We start from the raw sequence: 25,764 nt of genomic DNA on the forward strand, positions 1-25,764 counted from the left end.
CACAATGGGCGGGGGCGCAAGGCCGGGCGCCCAGCCAACGCGCCGCCGCACCACGTGGGCCGCAGAGCGCGCCGGGCCAGGAGCGGCCCGTCGGCCCAGGCCGGGCGCGGCGCGGCGTACGTGCGCGCGCGCGCGCGTGCGTGCGTGCGATTTGCGATCAGGCGGCGCGGCGGACAGCCCCGGCGGCGGGGCGGGGGGAGTTATATTGCGGGGTCCTTCCTCGCTCACCCTGGTTCCTCTCGGAGCGGAGACGGCAAATGGCGGACTTCGATACCTACGACGATCGGGCCTACAGCAGCTTTGGCGGCGGCAGAGGGTGAGGCTGGCGGGCGCGGGCCCCCGCCGGGCGCGGGGGGCGGGCGGAGTCAGGGGCCCCGGGGCGGCGGCCTTCCCGCGCTCACCCGGGGCGGCGGGCGGTAGGGGGCCCGGCTCGGCCCGCGGAGGCCTGGGAGAGGAGCCTGGAGGGCCGGGGCCTAGAAATGGCGCGCTCGGGGAGGGGGGCGGCGGCAGTTAGTTTCCCCCACGTCTTGCTCGCGGCGCAGATTCGTCCCCGTGTCTCCCGCCGCCGCTGCCGACGTGTCGTCTTTCCAATGCCTTGGCCGCAAGGCCAGGCCGCAGCGGCACTGAGTGCCTTGGAGGACGAGCTCCCGCTTCCAGCCCCATCCCCCAGTACGGCAGGGCCAGCGCGGGGCTCTGCTGCAGCGCGGGGTGGGGGCCGTAGCCTGCCCCGCTCGGGTCTCTGTCCAGGTCCCGGCCTCCTGTTCTCTGCTTGCGCTGCAGACGCTCTGGCCCGCTTCGCCAGGAGGCCAGCCGACTGGGTAAGGTCGGGAGGGCGAGAGGGGTGATTCCCTTCCCTTATGTATGAGGCAAGGATTTGGCGGCTAGAGCCCGGGAGTGGTTCGATTCACGCCGGTGGAGGGGGAGACCAAGCAAAAGAAAATACATAATAGCATTTTTAATTTTTCTGTGTCCTGGGTCAGTGTCTTATTGGCAGGTGCTACGTGCTTGCTGGCAGAAAATTTTATTTCTCCCTAGTTTCTCCTTCTGACCTGGAGAAGGAATCGCAGTTAGCCTCGTTCTGACTCTGGTCGCTTACAGACCAGACAATTGAGACACCCGCTTTGAAAGAGAAATACTTCACTAGTGAATAAGAAACTTAGCGTATTTAATTTCGGGAATCCGCGCTGGATTTTTTCTTTTTTTCTTTCTTTTTTTTTTTTTTTTTTTTTTGTTCCCTCATGCAGAATTTAGAAGACAGACTATAAACATCTTGCTATTTGTCAAGGACACACTTGGCCTTTGTGTACTTTTACAGAAAGGATTACTTTCCCAGGATAACACCACAATAGTACCTACTGAGCTGTCCAGTCTCCTGGGTTTCAATCCCAAAAGTATCTTTGTTTGGTGAAGAATGATCTTTTAATACCTTGGTTTGGGACTGGCTCAAACAAAGGCTTGTTTTGGTTAGGGAGTGTACCTAATATTACTCATGACACTAGAATATGGAAGTTGGGGAAGGTGGAACCACCTGTTCTTTCAAAGAATATTTTATTTGCTAATAAAAAAGAAATAGATGTTGCATGACATGTGAAACTGTTGCCTTTGGGGTAGGTTCGTAGACATCAAATTTGCTTTTAAAGTCATCTTGAAATTTAATAACTGGGATTTTTTTTTCTTTAGTTTCAAGAAACATTAAAAGTGCCCAGGAAAACTCTTACGCAGAGTGGTTTGATTTAAGGCAGATCCAAGGAGTTTTAGTTGGTTCGGGACTACAATAAGTTAGTCATATTATCCTGAATCTGGGATTTGGTGTTTGGTTATTGTGGGGGTTTTTTTGTGGGGTTTTTTTTGCACCCCCCCCCCCCCCAGTCTTTCGACAGATTTGCTAGCTGCTCTGGTGACTTGAGGTGTTTGAGTCAGACTTTTAGTGGATGTCGCATTTAAGTACATGGGAAATGCCACTCAGTTCCTAAAAGCAGTCCTAAAAACGCATTGATGAATTTGTGTGCTCGTTTAGACAGGGTCCGGAGTGAGTCCAGAAACTTTACAAAGGACCAGACATGTAGCAGTGAGGTCTGGGCCAAAGCTTTCCTATTCCAGAGTCAATGTTACTTTAATTTCATCAGCTCTGGAGTTAACCAGTTTCTGGTTCCTCAGAAATTCAGCAAGATGGTAGAGGCTCGTGGGTAACCTTCCGTGATAATTTGTACTGTTACTTGAACCATGTTTCATACCGATGTCTCAGTGCTGTTTGCTTATGTTCACGTACAGTGCTTAGGCATCGTAGAAGATTGTCACTCCGGGAAAGCCAGTTTTGCATTGCTTTGTTTGGTGCTTTTGTACCAAGGGACCCTTCCCTTTGGTCTAAAGCACCTTAGCGAGTAAGAGGTCTCAACCGTAAACCACTTGGGTCACAGGTGAAAGGAATAGCAGGTGTGAAATGCAGCCATAACCTAAAAGCTTGGTTTTAATAATTATACATTCCCTGTAATTGTCTTCTGTGTTGTATGTAATATCCAGTGCTGTTGTCAGGAAGCGGTGTTAAGCGGTTATTTTCTCAACCCATTGAGAATGTCCCCGGCGGCCAGTGACAGAGCCTGGGAACTGCATTGTTGCCCCCAAAAGCAAAGCAAATCACAATTCCAAATTACCAAGAGTTGATTGTACTAGATCTCGAGTGTATTTTGTTCTGTAGGTTGCCAAATTTTCTTTCCTGGGTTTTAATTTTATTGGCCATTGGCAATAAAGTGGAGAGCAATAGGCTTTTACATTTCTAACTATAACATGCTTTTGCGCGCTCCAGCCTAAAACCATCAATTCTGGGAATTAGATTGGAACTTGGAGGTAGCAAGAATCGAGATTGCTGAAAATGGTACCTACTAAAACTACACCTTTAAGTATTCTTCTTTTTTTTTAATCTAGATTTTTATTTCTCTATTTTTAAATTATTATTTAAATCCAAGTTAGTTAACATATAGTATAATTACGGTTTCAGGAGTAGAATTTAGTGATTCATCCCTTACATACAACACCCAGTGCTCATCCCAACAAGAGCCCTCTTTGGTGTCCATCACCCAGTTAACCCATCCCCCGCCCCCCCCCCCCAGCACCCCTCCAGCAACCCTCAGTTTGTTCTCTGCATTTAAGAGTCTCTTATGGTTTGCCTTCCTCTCTGTCTTTATCTTATTTTTCCTTCCCCTCCCCTATGTTCATCTGTTTTGTTTCTTAAATTCCACTAAGTATTCTTTATCAAGTTCCAGTTAGGGGGGACTGGAATTCTAATTTTTTTTTTTTTTTTTTAAGAGAGAGTGTGCAAGCAGCGGGGAGGGGGACAGAAGGAGAGAGAGAGAGAGAGAGAGAATCCGAGAATCCAAACCAGATTCCACGCATGGAGCCTGACCCGACCCAGGGGCTTGTTCCCACTACCCTGGGTTCACAAACCGAGCTGAAATCAATAGATGTCATTTGGACAGGGAGCCAACCAGGTGCCCCTCTAAGCATGTTTTAAGACTAATAAGAGGAAAGAAAGCAGGGTATAAACAATGGTAGCTATTTGCACTGGTCATGGTAGGATCCGTAGAAGTATTAAAAAAGTTTATCTTAAAATCCTGTTTGCCTACCAAATGCCAGGTGGCCTGGGGTTATCATCCTCCTCTCCACTCCCCAGCCTCCCAAATGCTGGATTCCAAATCATTATCTTCTGTGAAAATCGTTACCACAGATGCTTGACTTGGTTTCACCAACAGTCTCTAACACAGTTTGAGGAAAAGCCCTAGCTTTGGAATCAGGCAGACAGGGCTTAAGGGTCATCTGAGCCTTGAGCCATGTATTAGCTGTGTGCTCTGGAACAAGTTCTTTAGCTCTCTGAGCCTCAGTTTCCCCCATGCAAGATAAAAACTCCTCTGTAGAGCTATTTATTGGGAATATTAAGTGAGCTGTCCAAAGCAAGCAGCACAGTGTCTGGTACACTTAATCATATTTCCCTTGCATCAGTAAGAGTGGGAAAAGTTCTATTGAATTAACGAGTGAGTTTTTACTTTCCTGGCTCTATTTCTAAAGCCAAGAGAGATCTATTCTATAGGCATAAAGCATTTTATGAAGAGTGCTATATTGTAAATGAGTGGTAACTAATTTTTTCTTGTAGATTATTGGTTTGTTACAAAATTTATATTTGAAATATTTATTGCAAATGCTTCTGAGATTTCTAAAGACTGACTTGGTCTATTGTTAAAATGTATATTTCTATTTGAAGTTAACCTTTAGTGTTCTGGGAGGATGTTCCACTAAGTCAAGTAGTCTTCCAGAAACTTGAAACATGTAAACACAGTGTTGGGGCAGTATCAGTCCTAGATTAGACTCCCATCTTCCAGTTTCCAGCTTCCCCTAGAAGTAGAAGAGAGGGTTGGACAGGACAGCATGCCATGCCCCTGCCTTTCAGATGTACATCTGGTTAGACCTGCACACGAAATAAGTGTAATTGCTTGATTTTGATAGAACTTAAGCTGTAATACGTACATTGTCTTTTTTAATTGAATGTCCTTGGTTCTTTGACATTTTCCCCATGTTGTGATTTCTAAAATTGGGGTGGGGGGGTGCCTGGGTGGCTCAGTCCGTTGAGGGTCTGACTGTTGATTTTAGCTCAGGTCAAGATCTTGTGGTTAGTGAGTTTGAGCCTGGCATCAGGCTCTTTGCAGACGGTCAGAGCCTGCTTGGGATTCTCATTCTCTCTCTCTCTCTCTCTCTCTCTCTGTCTCTGTCTCTTTGCCCTGTGCACGTGCTCTCTCTCTCTCTATATATATAAATAAATAAACTTAAAAAAAAGTGTTCTTGATGGGGCCCTCTGGATGTGCTCCAGTATGTTGATACTACGTTGAAAAGATACTACGTTGAAAACGTGGCACCTCCAGTTAAGTCTTGTATTCAGTGTAGGGTAGATGGAGACTATCATCTCCCCTGTTCTGCACACTATTCTTCTGTAATTAATCAGTTGCGTTTTTGGAGCCCTTCGAGTGTTTGGTTTAATAGAAGATAATTGGTTTCTCCTACATACCTACCTCTGTATTCACTCTTGAGATAGGATGCTTTGGTTGACATACATGAAGAAACTCCAGCCTTACACAGGTAAGCAGCTGGAAAAAGTAATATTTTAATAGCCTTTTCAGATAATTGTGGGTATTTGTTTTTCTGCTCCTATCCCAAAACTGGACAAGTGGTAGTTTCTGCAAAAGTTAGTTGCAATGTGGAATCTGAAACTTCATCTAGTAAACTTTTCATACTATTCTTTAAAGTCCATTGATCATTTTATATTTCAAAGGGATTTTTTTACCTGCTCATGATCTTGTAACATGAGGCATTGGTTATCTGGAAAAGATCAGTTCATTGAGTTATGCAGATCTTCCCAGTGTTAGTACATTTTATTATACAGTACCAAATGATGTTTATTTATGCCACAGTTGATTTTATGAGAAAAATTTCAGAGATTGTGAGACTTTCAAACTTATGTTGATGAATACGAGTTTTCTAAAACTTTATTTTTTGCTTGAAAAGCCCGCATTTTATCACTGGCAACAGATACTGTTCGTTTTCCTTAAAGGACAGGCTCACTTCATTTTCAAGAAAACGAATAGTCATAGTTTGATAATTCTTCAGGTAAAAATGGTGTTCCATGAAAAGCGTAGCTAGCTCAGCTTGTAAACTTGCATGAATGCTTTTCCTGGAGAAAACCATCACGTTTCTATAAGCCGCAAAAATGCTTTGCCCCGTTTCAAAACATAGGATATTAAAAAGTGGGTCAAGATTTAGTAAAATTAATCACTTTTACTGCTTTATCAGGGACATTGTGTTTTGAAGCTCATAGGCTCCTTTCTCTGCAAATACTCCCATGATGAAGCATGAGTAATAGTGTAGTTTGGTGCCCCAGCCTTGATTTACTGTGGGGTCAGTTGCAAGATCAGTGCAGGTCTCAAGTAGCAGCTAGTAAGGCGCTGGGGGACTGTTAAATGAAGGGTGTGGTCCTGGAAGGCACAGTTAGGACCACAGGAAGTACATGTTAGTGTTTACAGAGGCCACCGAGAATATTAAAGGATTGCTCCTTGAGCTTAATTTTCTGTTCATGGAGGAAGGTCACTGTGGTTTAAATTAGGCCAGAATTTACCAGTTGCTCATTTTATGTAACACTTAAACACCAGTCTAAACTTTTTCAGGGGTGCCTGGGTGGCTCAGTTGGTTGAGTGTCGCGGTCTTGATTTCTGTCCTGCACGGTTTCAGGACTTTGAGCCCCACGTTGGGCTCTGTGCTAATGGCACAGAGCCTGCTTGGGATTCTCCCTCTCTGCCCACATCCCCCGTGCCCACCCCTGGGCTCTGTCTCTCTCAAAATGAATAAACTTAGAAAAATAAACCTGAACACTTTCACATGTGAACAGAAGTGGAAACCAGTGTATCAAACCCATGTAACCATTCCCTGGTTTCATTTTTTTCAGGGTGTGTGTGTGTGTGTGTGTGTGTGGTAAAATGTATCCATAAAATTTACCACTTTGATCATTTCTAAGTGGCACTGGTGTTCACAGTGATACTCAGAAACTGCCCATTGAGCAACTCTTCATTTCCATTCATTTAGCTTTATAAACCTTTTTGCTGTTCCTGTTTTCATCAGTCTCCCCCATTGTGGGGAGGGGATAGAATTTTTTTATTTTTTTGGGAGAGAGCGTGATGCGATTGGGGGAGAGGGGCAGAGTGGGAGGTGGGCAGAGAGAATATCTTAAGCAGGCTCCACAGCCAGCACGGAGCCCTACACAGACTCGATCCACAACGGGGGGGGATCATGACCTGAGCCAAGATCAGGAGTCAGACATTCAACCTACTGAGCCATCCAGGCATCCTGGGATGGAATATTTTAAAGCCAGTCAGCCTTCCTGTCTCTCTGTCTGAAAATACTTTTAAAACTTGAGTACATGCATGTTGCTAACTGATTAGGGGTTTCTTTTTAACCAGTTTTTCTGTTACCCAGTTCGTGTTCGGTTTTGTGCAGTTGTCTCAAAGATTACTTCATATAGTTGGCCTATTTGAATCTGCAAGAGATTTGATTACAAAGAATCTAAAGTACAAATAAAAGTAGAATTCAATACTAATCCACCTCGTGTACCTGTTACCCACTCTTTAAAGTGACACCTTTTGGGGCGCCTGGGTGGCGCAGTCGGTTAAGTGTCCGACTTCAGCCAGGTCACGATCTCGCGGTCCGTGAGTTCGAGCCCGCGTCGGGCTCTGGGCTGATGGCTCAGAGCCTGGAGCCTCTTTCCGATTCTGTGTCTCCCTCTCTCTCTGCCCCTCCGCCGTTCATGCTCTGTCTCTCTCTGTCCCAAAAATAAATAAACGTTCAAAAAAAAAATTAAAAAAAAAAATAAATAAAAAATAAAGTGACACCTTTTATTTCATCTGTACCTCCTCCCTTCACTTTCCTCACAAGCTTTTGGATTATTTTATTTTATTTACCTTTTTTAAGAAAGTTTTGTTTGTTTGTTTGTTTGTTTGTTTGTCTTTTGTTTTTTGTTTTTGAGAGAGAGGGGGAGACACAGAATCTGAAGCAGGCTCCAGGCTTTGAGCTGTCAGCACAGAGCCCGACACGGGGCTCGAACTCAGGAACTGTGAGATCATGACCTGAGCCGACTGAGCCACCCAGGCGCCCCGCCTGGATTATTTTAAAGCACATCTTAGATGTCTCGTTTCATCTAGAAGTACTTCAGTATGAGTTTCAAAGGCACAGACTTTTAAAAATATAGCCATGATACTACCACATCTGAAACTTCCCAGGAAGTTTTTTTTTTTTTTTAAATGTTTATTTACTTTGAGAGACAGAGAGAGACAGAGTGTGAACCAGGGAGGGGCAGAGAGAGAGGGAGACACAGAATCCAATTGGGGGGGGGGAGGAGGTGGGGGTTCTGAGCTGTCAGCACGGAGCCCAGCACGGAGACGCGGGGCTCGAACTCATGAACTGAGATCATGACCTGAGCTGAAGTCTGATGCTCAACCCACTGAGCCACCCAGGCGCCCCCCCTCCCCCAATAAGTATTTTGATTTCTCTAATTAGCTCGTAAATTTTGATGTACAACTGATTTGTTTGAATAAGGACCAAAGTTTGCCCATGGCATTTGGTCATTGTGCCCACTAAATCTCCTGATGGGGCACCTGGGTGCTCGATTGAGTGTCCCAGCTCTTGATTTCAGCTCAGGTCATGGTCCCAGTATTGAGCCCTACAGTGGGCTCCGTGCTGAGTATAGAGCCTGCTTAACATTCCCTCTCTCTGTCTCTCTCTCTCTCTCTCTCTCTCTCTCTCTCTCTCTCCCTCTCCCTCCCCCCCCCTTTGCCTAATTCTTGTAACTATCACGTGTAGGGCAACTAGAGGTTAAAATAAATTTGGTATTAGCAGAAACACTTATTAATAAATGTTAATAGGTATGCATTTTAGTACATATCTTTTAGTACAAGTAACAGATTTTTATGATTTTTCAAGTATTTTTAATTTTATTAAGGTATAATTAATATGTGGTGTTAGTGTGATATTCATGGTTTTTCAGATAGTAAATGGAGAAGAACTGTTAGTTTTGTATGCCTTTGAATTCTAGCTTTTATCTGGTGGTCTATCTGGCATTTTATTGTTCTCTAACTGAAACATAAGCTATTTGTAGATCATAAAATTGAACATCACATGAAAATGTGAAGTTTTCTTTAAAGTGAAGTGGATCTGGGGCACCTGGATGGCTCAGTTGGCTAAGCGTCCGACTTGGGCTCAGGTCACCATCTCGCGGTTTGTGAGTTCGAGCCCCGCATCCGGCTCTGTGCTGACAGCTCGGAGCCTGGAGCCTGCTTTGGATTCTGTGTCTCCCTCTCTCTGCCCCTCCACCACTTGTGCTCTGTCTTGCTCTGTCTCTCAAAAATAAATAAATGTTAAGAAAAAAGTTAAAAAAATAATAAAATGAATTGGAGCTGATAGTATGTAGAATGTCAAATCTCAGATAATCACCCTAAATTAGAAAAAGCTCTCCTGGGCCACCTGGGTGGCGGCAGTAGGTTGAGCGTCTTACTCTTTTTTTTTTTTAAGTTTATTCGTTTTGAGAGAGAGAACATGTGAGCCGTGCAGGGACAGAGAGAGAATCCCAAGCGGGCTCTGCGCTGTCAGCGTGAACCTGCACGTGGAGCTCAAACCCACGAGCGGTAAGATCACAACCTGAGCAGAAACCAAGTCAGACGCCCAACAGACTGAGCCACCCCGGCGCCCCGAGCATCCTAATCTTGATTTTCAGCTCAAGTCACGGTCCCAGGGTTTGGGATTCTGTCTCCCTCTGCCCTGCACGCGTGCTCTCTCTCTCCTCTAAAATAAAAAAATAAAATAAATAGGAAAAAGAACTCTTGGCCTATAAAGTTCAAAACTAATCCATAGAAATGGTTTACATCATAGCTTCAAGACAGATGTTTTTTGTGGCAGTATTCTCTGAGGACCGATAAACAGCTTGAGATTTTTATTTTATTTCCTCTGAAAAATCTGGAACTTTGGATTGAATAATGTTTTGCACCATATGAAGCTACTATATTAATAATCCGTTTATTTGCTTTCATTAATGTGTGGGAGTCCAAAATTTAGTACATTGGGATAAATGCCTTTTTCCTAGTAAGAAGCATTTTCAGAAAGACTGTAAACCAGAAGTCCCCCTTGTGCTCCCTGTTCTGGAACAAGGCTTTCAGACTGCCTGTTCTTTCCTGTTGGTAGATGATGAGATCAACTTAGAGGTCCTGACAAGCATTTTTAAAGATGAAATAGAGAATAGTGTATGTTATACTGTGAGTTTGTACTGTTGAGAAGCTTTTTGTTATTCGTTTAGCTACTATGCAGGCAGGTATATATGTGTGCACATTTTTAGTCGCGGTGTAAAGATGTTTCTCTTGCTGTTGGTCGTAGCCAAAATTTTTTTTGAAAAACATTTAAGTACCTAATTAGAGATGTCATCTAAATACATGTAATCCTCTCTTTATATTTTAATTTTTTTTCCCAAATAAGAATACCCAGGGGCGCCCGGGTGGCTCAGTTAAGCGTGGCTCAGTTAAGCGACTCTTGATTTGATTTCAGTTCAGGTCATGATCTCACAGTTGATGAGTTCGAGCCCTGCCTGAGTAGGACTCCATACTGGCAACACAGAGCCCGCCTGGGACTCCCTCTCTCTTCATCTTTCTCTGCCCCCTCCCCACTGACCTGTCTCCCCCACCCCACCCCTCCCTCTCTCAAAATAAATAAGTAAATTTTTTAAAGAAAGAATATTCATGTTAGTGGAAGAAGTTATTTGTGATCCTGGAGGCGTTGCTAGGCCTGTGTCTTCATTCCTTCCACCTCTGCTGAGTACCAGAGACCGTAATAGTTCTGGAGACAGAATTCCTGCCTTAGAACTACTTTGCATTTCCCTGCAAGGGTTTTTTAATCCTGCAGATGGGATTGAATTATGAAGATAACCATTCACAGCAGAAAAGAGCTCTTTGAGAAAGGGTTCATTGAAGAGTTCATCATTGATCCCAGGGTTGATCAGAAACGTCCACAGGCTCTCTTGCCCATCCTTCAGTAATGCCAGTTATCAAGATGAAGGGGTTTAATTGTGAATGCTGATTGAAGGCCTTGGAGAATGCATACATTTAGGAGAGGGAGATCTACTTGGAAATGAAATGCTTTTTTTTTTTTTTTTTTTTTTTTTTCAACGTTTATTTATTTATTTATTTTTGGGGGACAGAGAGAGACAGAGCATGAACGGGGGAAGGGCAGAGAGAGAGACACAGAATCGGAAACAGGCTCCAGGCTCTGAGCCATCAGCCCAGAGCCTGACGCGGGGCTCGAACTCACGGACCGCGAGATCGTGACCTGGCTGAAGTCGGACGCTTAACCGACTGCACCACCCAGGCGCCCCGGAAATGAAATGCTTTTAATCCAAGTTGTCTGGGGCTAGTTTTTAAAAACCTCAATTACAACTAAAATGTAATAGGGCGCCGGATGGGCTCCTGGAACAGAAAAAGGACCTGAGGTAAAAACTAAGGAAATCTGAATAAACTGAGCTTTAGTAAAGTATCGATACTGGTTCAGTGATTTTAATTAGTGTATTTTGGTCATGTAAGATGTTAGTAGTAGGTAAGATAAAACTGAAATGAGGGCCTGGCTTTTGAGAGCTCAACCTTTTTTTGGTTATTTTCTAGAAACCAAATGGGTTGCACATCATAACCATGACTCTTTTTTTTTTTTTTTTTTTTAAAGCATGTTCAGTGGACTTTGTTGTTTACTTGTATTTTAATCTTACAAAGGCGATCTTTTTGGGGATATTTATACAGGATCCAGCATGGTGTCATGTGTGAAACAGTGTAATTGTTAATATATGCTAGTATGTATTTCTGGGTGGAATGTGAGAGACCTAAAAGACCAGAGTTGTTGATCAGCCCTAAGGATACTGTGTCCCTAACCTAGACTTAATAGGAGAACATGTAATGTTGCAAATACCCCAGAGAGGTTAATACTCTGTACTTGGGTATCTTGGCTTCCCTCTTGATTTTTCAAGAGTAACAGCAACAGTGATTAAATTATGGTGTGGCTTCTGGTGGCCTCTGGAAGTCTTTATAAAACCGTTTCCTAGAAAAGAGCTTAGCGTGCATCCCTCCTTTTTTCTTATCCCTTATACTTGGAAAGTAAGCCTGGAGCACTTTTCTCTTGAACCTACTTCTTGGAGCTGATCCCGGCCCTAATACTCTCTTGTCTTATCTTGTTTCTTACAGTCAACCCTCCCTCCAGGCTCCTTGCCTCCCACAGGCTTCTTCACGGCAAACCAGCTTGTTAGGTCAGCGTTTCCCTGTGTGCTGTGGGAACGCAAGGGTCCCGGTTCCTGTTGTTCACCCCTGCGGACCCTGCTCCCTGTGGCTGTCTCCCAGATTGCCTGCAGTCTTTGATTTCTCCTTTCCAGATGCTGGGACCCTGTCAGTTGGATTATCGGCTCCTTGAGGGCAGGGACTGGGTCTTAGGTTTGTGCCCTCTGTACCTCATAGACATGATTTGAGTAAAGAAAAGTGATTTTTCTGTAAAGGATTTTGTTCATGCTTGGAGTTGAAATTTGGATTTCCTAAGTTACCGAGGTTGTAATTTATTACTTTGAGACTTGCATATGTTAGGGCGCCTGGGTGGTTCAGTTGGTTAAGTATCTGACTCTAGATTTTGGCTCAGGTCATGATCTCATGGTTTGTGAGTTCAAGCCCCCACATCAGGCTCTGCACTGGCAGTGTGGACCCTGCTTGTGATTCTCTCCGCCTCTCCCCTGCTCTCACTCTGTCTCAAACTTTAAAACTTGAATATGTTATTTTAAAAAGCAGTGGACTGTCCCTAAGGGATAGCAGAAGCAGTTGTGAGCTGGAAGGTTGATGCTGAGTGGAGGGGGTGCAGTACAGCCTGGGGGACCTTCAGGTGTCTGTTCTGAACGGCGGCGGGGGGGGGGCGGGGTGGGCAGCCTGCTCTTTGGCTCATCTGTTCTGTATCCACAGCAGCCTGTCCACTCGCTTCTGCACAGCAGTGTAGCCTGGAGCGTGCGTAGTCTTCCCGTAATGCTTTGGATTGTTACTAAACTTTTATAAAGCAATCAGGATTTATGAGTTGTTTTATGGTCGGTTTTAAACTTTGTAAAAGAAAGCTTTGAGACACTTGTGAAGTCACAGACGAGGAAACTGAGAGAGACGAGGTCATTTGGAAGAGGTTCTACACCAAGCTGAGAAAGGTGTCAGATGAGTCTTCTCTGCCTGTGTTGTTTTTAACCTGTTTTAGAAAGTGCTTTTGAGTAACACAGCTTTAGACAATAGTCTCTTGTAAACTTCAGTTACTGTCAAAAGGTATCATGGGAGTTTTCGCTCAGAATTTGCCGACATTTGGGTTTTTTTTTTGTTCGGTGGGTTGCTGACTCGATGTATCCTTTTATTACATGCATATGCACACTCTGGGGTTTGTCCCCTCGCCCTGGTCTCAAGTTGCTGGCACACTGGAGACTTCCACTCTTCTCGCTTTGTAACCGTCGGAGACCATAAATTAGAAGGCAAATTACAGGCAGTCCGGCTGCCCTGTCCTGTAAGACATGCCGAAGTCCCATAGAACTATGTCACATAGGGTAGTATGCAGGGTGACTGGTGATTCTTGGGAAAATCTGGAACAGTAAGCCGCCGGCAGTTTTGTGAGGCTCTGGTGAAATACGCAGGTTAATGGGCTGGGTCGGTTGTTGCCACATGTCTGGCGCTTAAAACACTGCTTGCTTGAAACAGGGTTCTGCCATCCTCCCCAAAGCCAGAAACCGCTTCTTATCCTGCGGCTTTCTTCTTCGCGCCCCTGCCGTCTGATTAACACTGCCTACCCTCCTTCCCTCGGTCCTTATCCAGGCTCACCTGGCTGCCTGAACTCAGAGCCCTGACTCCACCTTCTGGGCCCTGCATAAGCTCTGTAAATGTTCCATGTGTCCTTTGAGCAAGCCTTCCTTCCTCCATTTTCCCGAGTCATCAGACATACACCTGCTGCCTTTACCAGCTCTCCATTCTCACCTTCACATTAGGGTTTTAAAAAATCATTGTGGCTTTTCACCTTCTGTATATACGTACATATACACACAAACACGCAGGCAGTGTGTGCCAATGTAGTTGTTTGTGTCTTACACGTGCCACTCACCTTGAGCTGCTTGAGGGCAAGGGACTGTTTCCACTTGATGTTTAGTAACAGATGATTTTCAAGTTATTAATTGTAATTCATCGTGTGCTTTGATAGTTTTTCAAAAGTTTGCATCTATTGTATCTTATATAGTCGGTATTCAGTCTCAGAGTATCTTGTTGAAAGTATTTTAGGGCTTCGGGTTATTGAGATAAGAACAGTGGTATTGTAGGGGCACCTGGGTGGCTCAGTCGGTTAAGCATCTGACTTCAGCTCAGGTCATGATCTTGGGGTTCATGAGTTCAAGCCTCACATCGGGCTCTCTGCTGTTAGCGTAGAGCCTCCGTTGGATCCTCTGCCCCTCCCTGGTTCGTTTCCTCTTTCTTGCTCGCTCTCTTTCTCTCTCTCTCTCTCAAAAATAAATAAACTTAAAAAAAAAAACAAAACAAAAAACAGTGGCGTTGTGAAGGGTATTGAAGCGCAAAAACAAGTCATTTACTCACCTTGGTGGGGTGGGGGGAGTGAGAGCAGGTGGGATGCAGTTCACTTGAAAACAAAATGTAAATTTCCTATTGGGAAGTAGCAGAATTTTGAGTTACTAAGCTTAATTCTAGCCATCTAAGAATTACATCGTGATTTCGTTCTTCTGCTAAGAAAATGTCATAAAGGATGATACTTATCTCAAGAAAGATTGCGGATTTCTTTCATGTTATCCCTAGCAAAAACCAAGTTACTTTCCATGACTCGTATTGATGCCTCCCCTGCGAAAAGGATGGCTTTGAGCAGATCTGTGTTTTGAGGCAACTCCTTTAAGAGAGGAGTTTTAAGGGGCACCTGGGGTGTCTCGTTGCTTGAGCGTTTGTCTTTGGCTCCGGTCATGATCTCATGGTTCCTGAGTTCTTGCTGCCATCGCAGAGCCTGCTTCGGATCCTCTGTCCACCTTTCTCTCTGCCCTTCCCCAGCTTGTGTTAGCCATAATCTGACAGCAGCAGGGAGCAGGTGTGTTACGAATGGGTTAAACTTGAAGCAGCTTTGGAAATCTTCCTGTGAACACAGTGTGATAAGTCTGGATGGTCCATCTCTGTGTGTTAGCTGCCAGGTGTGAGGGAGGGTGTTTGCTAAGGTTTTAGGACATGAGCATTTTGCAGATACTGAGTCTAAGTAGGAAATAACCGGTCGTGCAAGGAGGGATATGTTCTATTCGGATGTGATTTTCCAGGGAAATGTCTGTTTACGTACGTTCTGTGTTTCTGTGGACGTTTCTGTCACCAAACGATAGGTACCCTTTCCATAAGTGATATTTTGGGATACTCTCGATAATTTCAAGATGCTGTTGTACAATCAAGTGGAGTCATTCACATGACTGGTATGGCTGAGCGGAAGACATTACCCTTGTCCCCGCCCTGGGACAAATAGACTTGAATCCTGTCTGTTTCCCCTCCAGGTCCCGCGGCAGTGCTGGTGGCCATGGTTCCCGTAGCCAGAAGGAGCTGCCCACAGAGCCCCCCTACACAGCATATGTAGGAAACCTACCTTTTAATACAGTTCAGGGCGACATAGACGCTATCTTCAAGGATCTCAGCATACGGAGTGTACGGCTAGTCAGAGACAAAGACACAGACAAATTTAAAGGTGAGTTTGGGGGAGTCCGTACTGTATATTCTCGTAGAGGGAGGGTCTGAACCAAAATGGTGGGGAGCCAGAGGGCTTTAATTGTGGAAGTGTTTATCCAAGTAGCTGAAATCCGCATAGCCCTTTAACCCATGAGGCTTTCGGTTCTACTTGGGGGAAAAATGTGTTACACGTGATCTTATTTGTAGAAATGTGCAATATATGCCCGAGTAAATGTGCTGTTGGCCTGACTGGCAGTCCTGTCTGCCAGTAAAGGAGTTCCCCGGGAGAGAGATGAACAGACAGAACAGAGGACTTGCCGGTGCATTTCCCCTTCACCGACGCGTGGCTTTCTTCTTTGTCGTTTTCCTGTGATCTAAGTATTTGTACAGAATTCAGAAGAGAACCTCACAAATATCATCACTGTATCTTTGTGATTTGGGAGCGTGTCTGGGAGAGGGCTCACATTTTGGGTAAAGTTCATGTCTGTAGATTAGTCTCTTCAAAGCACGTGAGCCGGGAAGCAGTAAGCAGGAAGAGTCACGTGAGCATCATCATCTAGCTCTCCGGAGTCCCTGAAGGGAAACGTGCTCTCTGTTTAGGGCATGGCGCGAGGTACAAGGGCATGCGGTTTACGTTATTTATCCAGAAGAACATCCAAGGAGAAGTACTAGCTGTGCGAGAAGCAGAGGTTTCGCTCATCCAAGCAGTTCTGTGTATAGGTGGCGCTTTTACCGTTTTGGAAGTGTTCTTGGCTTTAGAACGGGAAGCCTTGTTAATAACGAGTGCTCTAACAACAGAAGTAAATGTACCTGTTCACCTTGTGAAAGTCAGGCCCACCCAGTGTGCCTCCTAGATGTGCTAGGAATTCGGGCTTCTGGGGGAGGGGAGGAACGGGTGGTCGAGGCCAGCCTTCAGGCTGAGTCAGTAGCAGCAGGTTTTAGTTTCTACATCAGACGGAGGGTCATCCTCCGTTTGAGCAGCTCTGAGGTGTGAGATGGGTGACCGGGCTCTTGTGGCCTCTTTGAGCATGGGCGGTGGTTTCCACAAGTACTCTAGACCATTGTGAATCCATTTAGGGGGGCCGGCAGGGGGACTCCTCCAGCCAAGTGGTACCTTCTTGTTGCAAGTAGTTGGTGGGGAAATGGTGAACAGGAAGAGTTTGGACCCAAGCCTTCAGAGCATTTGTAGTCTGGTGGGCCTTGAAGGTGAGGTGTAATCACACGGGACGGGGACACTCGGGGTGCGGTGGGAGGGTGTGGTGTAGTACAGGGTGCAGTGTGAGCAAAGCGGGTTAAGGGGTGTGCCGAGTGCAGACTGAGTCTCCAGGCTGCGAGGAGGAAGGGGCGTGGAAACTGTTGGAGGTTGAGGGAGAAGCTAAAGTCATTCAGAAGTCAGCTCTTCAGTGGCCCAGGAAAGGTTCTAATGTCATGGTTAAAACTTCTAAAAAGAAAGCATTATAAAAACAGCTGCCATTTCAATGCCTGGTTGGCACTTTCTGGTAGAGTATAATTGAGAGGGAGGAATACGAGTCAAGTATTTTGTTTACCGAAAAGTAAAATCTCTCTTTTAGGCTCTGCTAGGCTGCTGTCACTTAGATGCAACAAAAGTGGGGAAATGGGAGAGACGGGGATCCCACCGTGTCTTAGCCCAGAATTCCCTGAGGAAATTGGGATTTGTTTCTCTTACAGGTTTCTGCTATGTAGAATTTGATGAGGTGGATTCCCTTAAGGAAGCCTTGACATATGATGGTGCAGTAAGTATCCTCAGTTTTTCTGTGTCGTGTCAGCAGCTGAGATGTTTTTCTTGCCTATACCTAAACACTGTTTTCCCCTTGTCAGCTGTTGGGTGATCGGTCGCTTCGTGTGGACATTGCAGAAGGCAGAAAACAAGATAAAGGTGGCTTTGGCTTCAGGAAAGGTGGACCAGATGACAGAGGTGATTGGTTCTTCTAAAACTGAACATAACACTTACTGTATGCCCACTGGTTACAACTGTTGAAGGCTACTAGAATTATCTTGCCGGTCTGATAGGCTTTTGTGAGCTTTTAAAAACGTGGAAAAATCTTAGAATGGATGGTGCTTCCACAAGCCTGGGTTTTGTTTTTGTTTTGTTTTTTTGTTTTTTGTTTTTTTCCTATTGGCAACAAAAACCCCTACAATTCTTTTGAACTTCTCATCACATGAGTGATTCTTCCCAAAGAATTTTGCCATGTGTGTGCAGCAGGGTAATGGTACGACCTCACCTTTATCTTTTTTGTGTGTCCTCAGGAATGGGTGGCTCTCGAGAATCTAGAGGTGGATGGGATTCCCGGGATGACTTCAATTCCGGTATCAGTATTTAAAGTATCACCACTTAACCTTTTTCAATGGCCTTGCTGCTGTTGTACGTTTATTCTGGACGTAGCCCCACCTGGCCGGACTACTCCTTTAGTTCATTCCGCAAGTGAAACTTTCCTGAAAGATGCCCAGGCATGCAGTAAGCCTCTGTTAGAACCTAAATGTTCGGGGTAGGACTTGAGAGGTTCCACACTGTGGGCGAGTTAGACCGACCCACCTCCTTTTGTTACGATGCCTCAGCCTGTAGTTCCCATCTGGCCTTTGTCTAAGGAATCCCCTTGGCTGCTCTGCATAAATAGAAGCACTGTTACTTCTAGAAAGTGGGGGTGGGGGGGTTTTGGAAGCTTACAGAAAGCCTCGTAACCGTGGTTCTTGGTGGCTCCTTCTTCCATGGTTAAAGTCGTGGTGACCAGTTTGTTTTTTTGAAGGGCGTGGAACTCCTATCTCTTCTTGGTGGACACGATCTGCTCTGTTCCTTTTCTTAACTTACCAAGGCAGACCACCAGGTGCCTCCTTGTCTCCCCTTAAGAGGTCGGTTTGCATGTCGGGCCTCTGCTTTGAAGGGTTGATCATCTCTTTACTTTCTTTTTGTTTTTTTAACAAAAATACATTGTATATGTGATCAAAACGTCAGTTGTAACAGGTAAAAAATGAGAAAGTAGTCTGTTTTCTATGAACTCTGCACTCTCCACTGTATGACAGGATAACATCAGTGCCCCACCCAACCACCCTGTCACCCTCCCCCATCAAACAAAATTCGGCATATAGTGTTTGGTAAGTATGGGAAGAACTGGCACAAGCTGTTGAAGACCAAAATTTTTACGAGTGCATTTCCAGTGCTACTTTGGCTAAACAGGTGACCGCTTATGTCTGTTGAATTACTTAATCCTAAAAATCCTGTAGCCAATCAGAAATGAGCTTATTCATAAAAGTACAGTATGATCCAGTAAACCTGTAATTTTATGTATAAGCTAGTCTCTGATTGAAACACGCAGCAAATGTCTTCTCAAAGTCAATCTGAGTGCAGCCGTTAGTGGCCTGATGAGTGGTGGCCTGGGACCGGCCGGTTTTGAATTCACTGGGAGTGTAGGAATAGCACTTGAGTGTGTAGGCTCTGGAATTGTGGCAGGTACCTAAGGAACTGTTGCCCTCGCTGGGACTTTTACTCTCTGAAGCAGAGAACACAGCCAGAGAAACTCCCTCGCCACCCACCAGGGTCAGCATAAACTGCAGGGTCTGGAGGTGTCTGAATCCAGAAGTGCCCGCATGGTGGAGTGATGCTTGTGTCCGTTATTTGTGAACGTAGATCTTTTTTGCTCTTCAAAGTGATGCTGTTTTTTAAATGACATAACACTGTTGTAAAAAGATTCGAGCAATACCAAAAAATAGAAGAAAGCAGAGTCCCACCCCCAGAGGTAGCCAAGTACGTTAAAGTAAAAAAAAAAAACAAAAAAACAAAAAAAAGAACTTGGAAGGTTCTTATGAACGGTGTGCCTCCTAAAAATCTGTCATCAAACTTCATTAAAAGATACCTGGTAATGTCAGACCTTGCGTTTCCCTCGTAATCTTCGCCTGCTCCTGTCATAAGAGATTTTGGTTTTTTTTTGTTGTTGTTGTTGTTTTTTAAATTTTTTTTTTCAACGTTTATTTATTTTTGGGACAGAGACAGAGCATGAACAGGGGAGGGGCAGAGAGAGAGGGAGACACACAATCGGAAACAGGCTCCAGGCTCTGAGCCATCAGCCCAGAGCCCGACGCGGGGCTCAAACTCACGGACCGTGAGATCGTGACCTGGCTGAAGTCGGACGCCCAACCGACTGCGCCACCCAGGCGCCCCTGTCGTAAGAGATTTTGAAATGAGGTGGTCACTGGCTGTGGATGCGTGCTGTTTCTGTTGTTTTGGGTTTTTTCCCTTCTGTCCTACTTGGGTGCATCCGGACGAAGTAGCAGTCGTGCTTACCTGCCTTGTCAGTGCGGGTGTGAGCTGATTTCTGCTACACACTGGTCGCAAAATTTATTCTCCTAGGGGAGTAGCTTTTGTACTCCCATGGAAAGGTCCGCTTCACAGTTGATTGGGGGAAATGTCAGTCAGATGTTTGAATCTCAGTTAAGCTTGTTGAATAAACAGCATAAGCTCTGGTTTAAAAGATTCTATAAAGAACCTTCTACCTGACTGTATACATCCCAATATGTTTTCCCCAAATCAGTGCTCCTATTGGTCTGAATCTTTGGGGGGGGATTGTTTTCATTACTTGTTTGGTTAAAATTGGTACTGTCCAACTCAGTTTCTGAGCTGGGTTTCAGATAACTTGATCGCTTTTCAAATTCCTTGGCCACCCTTAAAGAACAGAAAAATACCACCCTTGCAAACAGTTGAGTCTTCATATTCAGGGGAGTTAAGTTTAGAATCACTGAGAACCCCAGATGAGCAGATACCGAACCATTGTTCCCAGGGGAAACGACGGGGTCTGATTCCTGTGAGCTTCTGGTCCCAATATTTTGTCGAGTGATCAGTACGTACCTTGTTGCGTGTATTTCTGTTGAAAGACCCGTAATGTCACCTATACTGTTGATTTGTTTAACAAGGAGCTCCTGGCCAGCAGCACCAGAACTCTGCTCCAATGGAGCTTATCTAACGTGTTTTCTCCCGTGAGGCACGGGACTGCCTTCTTGCACTTAGGAATGCTAGACGACTCTTCAGCTCTATGTGCAGGGCCACTTTAAACAGTGAAAATGCCAAAGAAAAGCCCAAAAGAGCAAAAACCTGGCACCGAATAGTTTGAAAAGACACTTGTTTACGGTCTAAGCTGAAACAAGAAGGCAGAGTGTTGCTTTGTTGGACCTCAGCCGAGAGCCACGCATGTCGGGCGACTCAGATTTCCACTGTTCTGTGCATGTCTGGAAGAGCAGAGGGCCAAAAGATTTAATTTCAGGGTTACATACAAAGGCTAGTGAGTCGACAAACGGGCAGATACGAAATCTACGGATGATGCGGATGGACCATATATAGAATATTCCTCAGGCTCAGGATCCTTCTTGAAGATAGATGTTCCTCCAGAGCTTTGAGCAGTGGCACCGTCCTTTGAGTAAAAGTGGTCACCTTTGGGGGCTGAGGGACTGAGCCCCCCCTTGGGGGGCTGAGGGGCGGACTGGTTTGTTTAATTACAATATTATTTCTTAAATTTTTACCGGAAGCTCACTCTCCCTTCAGTAGGCGATACTGTTAAAAGGCTAGTCAGCTTAAACCCCCTCTAGATGAAAGTCCTTCCATGAAATACAGAACTGAAGAAAACTTAGGGTTCTCAAAGCCTGTGGAGAAAACCGTCTTCTCTACAGACAGATGAGAGTCGGAACACTCCTGACCGTTGTCGTGACAGTTACTTTGCTGACGGTTCCAGCAGATACCCGCAGGGATGGGGAGGAAACCTCTCCTCCCCCTCGCAGCCCCCGGAGGTGGCGCAGGTTGGGGGCGAGGTGCTCCGCTCCTCTGCGAGCCCCGCTCTGCGAAGGGGGTGAGCCGTGCCGGGTAACTGCCTTGTTGACCACACGGGTGCCGAGCTTTTAGAGTGCTGCACACCCGCCACACAACAGAGACAAGACAAGTGGGGCGCGTCACCCAGAGGTGGCCTCGTATTTTTATTCTGTCTTCGTGTCTGGGCTTTTCTTGGGTGTCGCATTCTAAATTGTAACTTTCACATTTCAGGTTTATCTTTTTAATAATCAGAGGCTTTATATTAGAAGACAGAATAAGATGGGCTTTGAGGATTTTTGTTTGTCGCGAGCCTTATTTTATAGTCTTATGTAGGGGGTGGGGTTTCCGCCACTTTTCCTGCAAGCTGAGGTTTAAACAGCTCGCTTTATTTTTCTTTCGTAAGAAGTGTAACGTCTGTTAGCATTGAGATTACCCAGCACATTCTCATTTGGACCCCATGCGCTCTTTTGCAAAACCTTCCGATGTTGGACAAACTAAAGAATTCAAATTGAGCAGTCCACGCCAGCTGCACAGTCAGCTTTGAGACGGTAGCTTAAAAAGTAATCCGGTGTCCTCTTCCTCCTCCAGGCTTCAGGGATGACTTCTTAGGAGGCAGGGGAGGGAGTCGCCCAGGTGACCGGCGAACAGGCCCCCCAATGGGGAGTCGGTTCAGAGATGGCCCTCCCCTTCGAGGGTCCAATATGGACTTCAGAGAACCAACAGAAGGTACGGTGATGCTTTGTGGGTGGAGGTTGTCTTGCCCTGGTGCGCTGGCTGTTCCCCCCACACACACGCCTTCTCGTGCCACGGACGGTGGCTTCTGTGGCCCGCCCCTTAAGTCTTCAGTAGCAAGTTGGCCTTTGTTAGAGCGTCTGGGGATGGGATGGGTCTTCAGGGCTGGCCTGATGGTTAGAAAATGGGCTGGCCTGTAGGGGCTGGCCTCAGTCGGATCGTTCCACCCGGGCGGGGAATGTGGGGTCCTTTTCTCATAAACCACGTTGGTTTCTCTCCCGCAGAGGAAAGAGCACAGAGGCCACGGCTCCAGCTGAAGCCTCGAACAGTTGCCACGCCCCTCAATCAAGTAGCCAATCCCAACTCTGCCATCTTCGGGGGAGCCAGGCCCAGAGAGGAAGTCGTTAACAAGGAGCAAGAATGAGCTCGCGGTTGGGAGGGAATGGGGTGTGGGGGAGTCACAGCAAGACCACAGCCTGGCTAGCCCCCTGGACCAGCGGTCCTGCAGTCACCATTCCTGCGCCTGACCTTTGTCCTCCTTTCTTACAGCGGAAACACAGAGCTTGTGAGTGCATGTCAGCAGTTAACAAGTGGTTTTTAGTACATTCTTGGCTTTGCTGAACCTATCTAGTGCCTGTTTTGTGCTTTTTTTTTTTTTCTTTCTTTCTCTGCCAGTCCTTCCCCCATTTTCCTTCTGTCCTTTTTCCTTCTTGCTCCTTGTTTCCTTCCAGTACTTGAGTCTCTCTCGAGGGACAGAGGCAGCCACCCGTGGGCGTTCTTAGGATGGAGGTGCTGCTCCATTTTTCTCCCCCTGCTTTCTCGTTTTACTTTGGACACTCTGGCCAGACCCGGTTGGTCCTTTCATTTTTCTCAGTGCTTCTCTTCTGACCTGCATGTGGAGTTCTGTATTGCTGTGGCTTCCAAGGGAAGGAAAAAGACAAGACAAAACAAAACAAAACAAAAGAAAGAAGTCACAAATTGGGTAGCATCTTCTTTTTATTCAGCTGTGGTCAACAGAATTTGAGGCACCTTGTTTTCAAAACAAGGATAAAATATCTGTTGATCCTTGCAGATTCCTCCCTGTCCCTATTTATAAGCAGCCCTGTCTCTGTCACTCCCTCCCCGAATGGATCATTCGAGCCGGAGGCTCTCCTTTCAAAGGTGGAATCTAAGAGAAGAGGGTGGTAGCGTGAGTCGGTGAGCAGCTCAGCGGACGGGCCGGGGGCCGAGCGCACCTCTGCGCGCACGCTAGGATGGCTGGGTCAGCACGTCGTGCAAGCTCGTCCCCTCCTCCCCGGCGGAGGTGGAGGCTCCCGTGGGCGGCTGGGTGCGCCGAGCCTCCGTCCGGTCTCCCGTCCGGGCAGGGCGCTCCGGGGGGACCGACGGGCAGTGGTGGCCGAGCCGCGCCTGGGCCGTGCTCCCCGTGCGGACGCGGACTCTCCTCAGACCCCGTCGTGTGTGTGTCCCTGTCTCTCCCTTGTGTTTACCTGTGTCTGCTCCTCGCGTAAGTAGCAGTGAGATACTGCGCTTCCCGCCCTCCCTGACTTTTATAATGAAAATGGGCCTAAAATCTGGCACTTTACTGTTTGACTTGATGAATTGAGGGTTTTACTCTGCAGGGCTGTCAAGAGCCTTCAGAGAGCTGGTAGGTGGCTGTAAGTCCCCAGGTCTCCTCTTTGGGGCACAGTTGCCTATCCCCACAAGCTGTGTTTGGCACGTACCCAGAGCCAGGGGGGCTGGGCCGTAGCTTCTGAGCTAAACGCCCGTGTGTGTGAGCAACCTGGGTTTTTCAGCAGCGAGTCCCGGACCGTCCCGTTGGGAGCAGTTTGGGGGCCGCCAGCAGCTAGAGCCCAGGGAAGAGACCTGCCGTTAGGGGGTGGGGGGGGGGGGAGGTGAGAGGTCGTCACTAGCTGGCGTCCTTGGCTTCTCTCACTGGGTCTCGGTCCCGGGGTCTCAGCAACTACAGAACTCTCTCTCCTTTCCTTCCTTCACCTGCCGCCTCTGCTTCCGAAATAAGAACCATTTGTGTAACACCAATACTTAACTTAAGAAAGACATGCATTATGTGGTTGTAATCAAACCTGATGCTTTCAGATGACCTACTTACATCTTCAATGTGGAAAAGATTAAGAACAAAACAAATTCATCTAAACTTCTGGGCAATCAATCCCAGTTGACTTTTAAATGTAAGGATGGAATTCCAAACACTTAACACATTCAGCTATATGACAGAAAGTAAATCTATGGATATGGTATTTTGTGAATGATCTTTTAAATAAAAGAAAACCTTACGTAATATTTAATGCTCGCCTTTATTTTTGACTTCTTTCTAGCTGCTCTTAACGAGAAGTTCACGCCCTTATTAAATTGGGGAAGCGGTGTCCGAATCCGGTAGAATGTACTGCGACCACAGGAGAGAAGCATCTTGCTCTTGGAAGTTACAGGGTTAGCGAAAGCAGCTTAAAAGCTAGTGATGATTAGAAATAGGACGCCCAGGTTTTCCTACCCCCCCCCTTCCTCTCATTTCCTAAAAATGGCAATTTTCTGAACAGAGGCCTTGCATGCAGTGTGGCCTTAGTTTTTGATTGGGTAAAGGGACTTTCTTCCTGAAAACGGAAGAAATCAGGTGTTTGCACAATGTGTGCATGCTTTTAATAACTGCTGATTTGGGGGGCACCTGGGTAGCTCCGTCGGTTAAGCGTCTGACTTCAGCTCAGGTCATGGTCTTGTGGTTTGTGAGTTCGAGTCGCGCATCAGGCTCTCTGCTGTCTGCATGAAGCCCGCTTCAGATCCTGCGTTTCCCTCTCTCTCCCCCTCCCCCACATGTGCGCGTGCACGTGCTCGCTCTATCTCTGAATAAACATTAAAAAAAATAATAACTGCTTATTTTTAGCAGAAGTTCTAGATGCTCTTTGTGGCCGTGGCGGGTGCTACTTCGTGGCAAGCAGATCCTGTATTTTTGGGAGCCGCTGCTGTGTGGTTTTGTGACCCAAGGGACGCAGCACAGAGCTGGGCCCTGTGTCGAGCGGGGGGTAGGGAGACCTGGCCAGCAGGGAGGGTGGAGGAGGGCCGGGCACGTGCAGAATTTGCTTACTGTGAGGTGAGCCTTGACTGCAGCTTATTAACCTTCAGGGGGAGGGCAGGGCGGGTGGACACTGTTCTGGTTCCTGGACGCGTGGCTGTCACTTGGACTGCTCCCCGGCCAAGACTGGAGGAGAGGACGTGGCACTTGCCTGTGTTTTCTTTAAGGGGTAAGGTCCCTGCGACTGGACGCTCTCTGCCCCACGTGGAGTTGGACTGGTGGCCCGGCCTGAAACCCCACTCGATAAGGCTTCTTGTAGTGTTGTTGTTTGAGAGAGAGAGAGAGAGAAGGGTGCAAGTGAGCAAGGAGCAGAGAGAGAGGGAGAGAGAGGAATGGGGCTCACCCGACTTGGGGCTTGAGTTTACGAACCACGAGATCGTGACCTGAAGTGAGATCAGATGCTTTACTGAGCCACCCAGGCGCCCTCGATGAAGCTTCTTTCCAAAGGTCCCTTGGATCCCATCTTCAAAAGGCCTGTGGAGCGCTCAGACCCTTGAAGGGGGTCATCTGGGTCTCCAGAGGTTTCCCTGGAGCTTTCTCCCTGCTTCCCTCGAGATGTCACTGTGACTTTGTGGGCGTTTCTCTTGACAGGCATCTATTCCTTGGCCTGTAGTATTCGTGTAATACTAAGTATTACCGAAAACGTTTTAGTATCTGTCTCCTCTCAGTAACTGAATTAAGAGAGGAAGGCACATCTTTCCCCAAGTAAGCACCTAAATAAAAGTTTATACCAACTATGAATGTTCTGGAAATAGGTTTAGTGTAGACAGACAGTTGATGCCTGGTTTCTCTCTCTGCATTTTCCCCCCCTACTTATTCTTGAACTGCCTTCAGAG

At 46.4% G+C, this 25,764-nt stretch overlaps 1 protein-coding gene and 1 long non-coding RNA gene across 3 annotated transcripts; one reads left to right on the plus strand and one right to left on the minus strand.

The window, feature by feature from the left end:
• The first annotated feature begins 61 nt into the window (after positions 1–61).
• Positions 62–24,149, plus strand: EIF4H (eukaryotic translation initiation factor 4H). Of its 2 annotated transcripts, XM_045460114.1 has the most exons (7): positions 148–316; positions 15,137–15,324; positions 16,995–17,059; positions 17,145–17,241; positions 17,574–17,633; positions 21,703–21,840; positions 22,131–24,149. In XM_045460114.1, the coding sequence occupies exons 1-7, from the start codon at positions 258–260 to the stop codon at positions 22,268–22,270; spliced, it is 747 nt and encodes a 248-aa protein (XP_045316070.1). In that variant the 5' UTR covers positions 148–257; the 3' UTR covers positions 22,271–24,149. The 2 variants fall into 2 exon arrangements, with proteins under 2 accessions (XP_045316071.1, XP_045316070.1); XM_045460115.1 differs by lacking the exon at positions 17,574–17,633 and having other exon boundaries at positions 62–316.
• LOC123588825 lies at positions 9,347–18,470 on the minus strand. Its single transcript, XR_006708025.1, has 3 exons — positions 18,372–18,470; positions 18,081–18,088; positions 9,347–9,357 (listed from the first exon to the last, which is right to left on the minus strand). It is a non-coding gene; the product is annotated as an uncharacterized LOC123588825 (long non-coding RNA).
• Positions 24,150–25,764: the final 1,615 nt, after the last annotated feature.

The sequence above is a fragment of the Leopardus geoffroyi genome, chromosome E3, assembly GCF_018350155.1.
Source record: "Leopardus geoffroyi isolate Oge1 chromosome E3, O.geoffroyi_Oge1_pat1.0, whole genome shotgun sequence".
Taxonomy (NCBI): Eukaryota; Metazoa; Chordata; class Mammalia; order Carnivora; family Felidae; genus Leopardus; species Leopardus geoffroyi.

Excerpts from the sequence above, each read along its gene's own strand:
- EIF4H (XM_045460114.1), top strand. The coding sequence starts at position 258 with ATGGCGGACTTCGATACCTACGACGATCGGGCCTACAGCAGCTTTGGC. Across the intron at positions 15,325-16,994 it reads AGACACAGACAAATTTAAAG|GTTTCTGCTATGTAGAATTT; the intron begins GTGAGTTTGGGG and ends TTTCTCTTACAG. Across the intron at positions 21,841-22,130 it reads CTTCAGAGAACCAACAGAAG|AGGAAAGAGCACAGAGGCCA; the intron begins GTACGGTGATGC and ends TCTCTCCCGCAG.